The sequence below is a fragment of the Diaphorina citri genome, unplaced genomic scaffold (assembly GCF_000475195.1).
Source record: "Diaphorina citri unplaced genomic scaffold, Diaci psyllid genome assembly version 1.1 scaffold3676, whole genome shotgun sequence".
In the NCBI taxonomy this organism is placed as follows: domain Eukaryota; kingdom Metazoa; phylum Arthropoda; class Insecta; order Hemiptera; family Psyllidae; genus Diaphorina; species Diaphorina citri.
This window is the reverse complement of record NW_007381076.1, coordinates 3,769-8,260: the sequence shown is the minus strand read 5'-3', so window position 1 is coordinate 8,260 and position 4,492 is coordinate 3,769. Positions and strand designations below refer to the sequence as shown.

The 4,492-nt window shown below is 40.8% G+C and overlaps 2 protein-coding genes across 3 annotated transcripts in view; both read left to right on the top strand.

Annotated features, from left to right (window-relative positions):
- Positions 1-2,500, top strand: part of LOC108253845 — a 9,902-nt gene extending 7,402 nt beyond the window's left edge. Inside the window, exon 3 of one of the 2 annotated variants that reach the window (XR_003394513.1) lies at positions 1,451-1,513. Coding sequence is in view for 1 of the 2 variants with exons in the window: in XM_017448535.2 (XP_017304024.1) it covers positions 1,451-2,284 (834 nt within the window). In the remaining variant the exon portion in view is untranslated. Of the gene's footprint in view, positions 1-1,450 lie in introns of both variants that reach the window. The other variant, XM_017448535.2, reaches the window with a different exon arrangement.
- Positions 2,501-3,308: 808 nt separating this feature from the next.
- Positions 3,309-4,480, top strand: LOC103520481. The gene is made up of 2 exons (XM_008485577.3): positions 3,309-3,452; positions 3,670-4,480. Exons 1-2 carry the CDS (start codon positions 3,333-3,335, stop codon positions 4,261-4,263), a joined length of 714 nt encoding a protein of 237 aa, XP_008483799.2. The 5' UTR covers positions 3,309-3,332; the 3' UTR covers positions 4,264-4,480.
- Positions 4,481-4,492: the final 12 nt, after the last annotated feature.

Below are 4,492 nucleotides of genomic sequence, written 5' to 3'. Positions count from 1 at the left end.
TTACTTTCTATTACTACAGTATAGCGGAGCTAAGAGCTAATAACACTGTCATGAGTCGGTGTTGGAAATTTTGGGGCTTAAAAAACCATTCGGCCAGCCTAGTTGGCCTGAAGCTTAGTGGGACTGCCTTGTAATTTATCCGAATTTATCCTAAACAGACAAGGCTCGTTCTCGGAACGGCTGGCTTTCTTCTATCCTGTCTTCCTTCTCTCTTCGGGACGACAAGGCCTTAGCAGTTCAGTTCCCTTCATCAAACCTTAGCAGTATAGGCAAGCCAATCACTATCAGGTAGACCTGATCAGGTGTACCTGACAAGCGGACCTGATAGTGAGTGGCAATAATCCCGCCTTTTGTCAAATTTTGGACATAATTATTTTATGTTTGCCCTTGTGTTACACATATCCTCGCAATACTTTTCCATGCCCAACATACCTTCTCTCTTCGGGACGACAAGGCCTTAGCAGTTCAGTTCCCTTCATCAAACCTTAGCAGTATAGGCAAGCCAATCACTATCAGGTATCAGGTAGACCTGATCAGGTGTACCTGACAGGCGGACCTGATAGTGAGTGGCTGGCCCAAGGCAATAATCCCGCCTTTTGTCAAATTTTGGACATAATTATTTTATGTTTGCCCTCGTGTTACACACATATCCTCGCAATACTTTTCCATGCCCAACATGCATCATTTCATTACAAAGAATACAAAGGTCCAGCATTCATATCATGACTTCAAGTAGGTAAGATGAAAACAGTTAACACATGGAATTTCTTTTAACAAAATTTCAGATTAGGTCTTTGTGAGAGAATTGATAATATTAACATTATTCATAATAATTAAAGGAATTTATACAGTACCTACATATATATTTTAGATGTCTTGTAAAGGTCGAGGGAAGGGCATGCCCATTTCTAATTTTAGAATCGATGAGTTCAAAAATTGCTAGCCGTTGAAAAGATAAAGGGGTACCTACCTTACAGGACTTCTGGGACATAGGTACTGGACTTCTGGGACATATAGGGACACAGGTAAAAAGGTACTGGACTAGGTACTGGACTTCTGGGACATATAGGGACACAGGTAAAAAGTTTATGTAGGTATAGGTTTCTATATACCTTACCTAAATATGTGCCCTGAATTTCAAAAGTTTATCTTTAGAGGAATCCGATCTATGAAGGTGAGAAAAACCTGCCGAACCGGTTCGTGTAAAGATACACAGGCGTGCTTACTGGAACTTGGCCTGGCGCACTGCCGTGCGCTCAGATCTGCTTTAAGCAGATTCCCGCTATATCTAGTGAATATCACACATGTATAGGTATTTGACCATAGCTTTTGTTGAAAGTGCTATGATTGGATTGCGACCTGGGCGAACAATAGAAGAGGAGGAATTTTTATGGGGTCGTAAGCTCATGATTTTTCAATGTTCGACAATCTTATCTGTTTATTTCCTCAGGCGAAATCAATAGGCAATGCACCTGTGCCTGATGACTTGTCGAAATATCTCGATGATACAGATGATGAGGATGAGGATATAGATGAGGATACTTCTGATCTACATGATGGACTAGGACAAGCTGCAAACCACCATGAGGATGGAAACGAGGAAGATGAAGATAAAGATGATGGAGATGAACCATTGGATTCACAGAAAGTAATACAGGCATTGAATGACGTCTTGAGCAACCCAGACAAGAGGAAAGAACTGAAAGCCATCACCGACAAATGGAGAGATCTGTTCATCAACACAAAAAGGCAAGAGGCCATCAGAACCATTATGAAGAACATCAACGCCATCCATGGTGACCCTTACTATAGAGAACTTCTTCAGAGCGTACTGACAGTGTCAAGGAAGGCTCTTGCCGATGAAGACACCAGGGAACTAATCGAAATGACTCATAATCTCTATCAAATGATGTCTACTGATCGTTCTTTCATTGAAACGGTGAAAGTCGTCCTAAACGCGATTCGAAGCATGAAGAGTCTAACTGATAGCATTCTAACTGATGAAGAATCAAAGAGAGTCTTGCAAAGTTCTATACAAATCGCCCAGAATGTCCTAGCACAGAGACATGCCATCATGGACGTTGCAATGGAGGCTTTCCGTATTGTCAATGATCCTGCTAAAGTAGAATTCATGATAACTACAGGGAGAGCTCTTGCTCCCAGCTATGGCGCACTTCAGCAGTTCTTGGGTTTGAATTCTCAAACCTCTGGTCTCGTTCTATCTCAGCCTAAAGCTAGAACAAAGAAACCAGCGCCTAGGAAGTTGACTATCAAGAAGAATTGAGAGGACAGCCCAAACTGGAAGTTAGATGATGAATTTGATTTGGTGTAAGTTCAGTTCCCTTGTCAGATGCAAGCTTACTTGAAATATACCTACCACAATTATAACTTTTTTGAAAAATTTAAGAGAAGTTTTTCGTTAAACTCTTTATCGAAAAATACCTAGATATAAACTCAAAAATAAGGTAATAAAAATCACCTATGATTGCGAACAGTGCTATGAACAGAACTTTCTTATTTTTCCTCAGGGTTTTTATTTCAGATGAACAAGCTTCAATTTCCGTCACTTACGCTCAGACCATCTGACAGATCAGGGTTTGTCAGACTTGGTTTTTCCGCCACACACGTACCACTATTTGACAGAACGCGGTATATCAGACAATCGGAACGTGTATGGTGGAAAAAGCTTGAGACCAGACCGTCTAGCGTCTAAGAAACCTGGGTCTGAAACTTTTTTTCCGCCACACACATTAAAACTGTCTCACATATCGCGGTCTGACATCAGCAGAGAAGTTCAGAATATGGCATTTATTTGTCAAAAATATGGCACTAAAAAACATGGCAATATGGCACTTATTTAAGTCAAAAACCGATAATTTTTCTAGGGATAGAAGCGATTCTCACTATTCTCATAAATGGTGAGATGTCGAGGCCTAGCCACCTAGACTTGAGTACTGGGCAGACTTTTCTCAAGAGAAAAGTCTGACTCGTGCTTAGGGTGCATCTATTATGAGGTGGTTGCTACGTGAGTACTTGAGCTAGAGGCTGCGAGTAAACTGCTATTTTTGAAAAATTTGTCTATCACTTCAGAAGTAAGCAAGCATGCTGTTCTCTCGCCTCCATTAATTTTCATTAGGCAACTTCATATCAGTTTCACCCAGCGTGACCCAGATGTAAACCAACCTCACGTCAATTTGGCATTATTTAACACTACAACAGCTGTTCTTCACTTCACATACAGGTAATAGACTAATAGATACTTGAACAACAAAATAACAAACAGTACCTACGTAAGTTTCACTGAAACACTTAATGATAAATGGCTTCTAATCATGGCTGGGGTCGTTTATAAAGGCCGATCCCAGGAAATCGCTTGCTATAAGCAAAACTCCACCAAGATGGCTTCATACAATTTTGCGCTCTTGTTTCTTGTTGGTGTTTGTTGTTTTCAGGTAATGGTAATTTCTTTTCAATAAGAATTTCAATCCTTCTTTTTAAGCTGTTTCAGGGGATCTGAAAGTGACAGGGGTACCTATAGGTAACTATAACTGACCTTTTACTTAGCCAGCTATCTTCGTTGATCTCAACTTCTAAAGAATTATCTCGTCCTTAGCATATTTATACCTATTAGCTGATAGTAACATTACGAGACCATTTGGTATGTTTCAGACTATACAAAGTATGAGTCCACCGCGAAAAACAAAAAATCAAGCCGCCCGCGACACTGCCGCTCAAGAAGTTGAAAACGTGTTCCTCAACTTAGTAGACAGTCTGCACGAAGTCCTGGGGGACAAAACCGCTCGGGAATTCCTCGACAAAACTCTGGATGAGACCATGATTATGATCCAGAACAGCGGGCATCTGCAGACCATCAACTCCACTATTGGAACTATGGTCGATATCTTCAACAACCAGGGGATGATGATGTTCTTCTCCCAGAGTATGCAACTGTTGGATCACATCTACACGGATACGAACCTTCACAAGTTGGTCAGGAACGCTATTGAGATGACTTTAGACCTCCTTGCGGATCCCAACATTGTGAAACTCTCTCATAACCCCATGGTCACTGTGAGAGAAGTATTAAATGATGACAGGACGAAGCAACATATCGGCATGGCTGTGTATTACCTGCTACAGGTGGGACAGAAGAAGACCATCATGGAGGGTGTTGGTAATGGGCTGAAAATGTTGAACAAGCTGGTGGCGCAACCTGCCTTGCGGAATCAGATGTATCAGGCGCTAACATTGTTGCAATATTAGTTGTGAAATATAAGAAGAAAGAGTTTTCAGGAATAGCGAGTTTTTGCAACCAAAATTAGCGTCCCATTAAAGGGTTCAATTAAGGGGATGCTAATTTTGTTTGCAAAAACTCTCTAATGAAAGAATGATGACTTGAGCTTGAGATTGATAACATGATTTTGACAAGCAAACATAACTCATAACTGAGCCTAAAATCATGATCATATTTATTTATTACCTTACTAGTGGT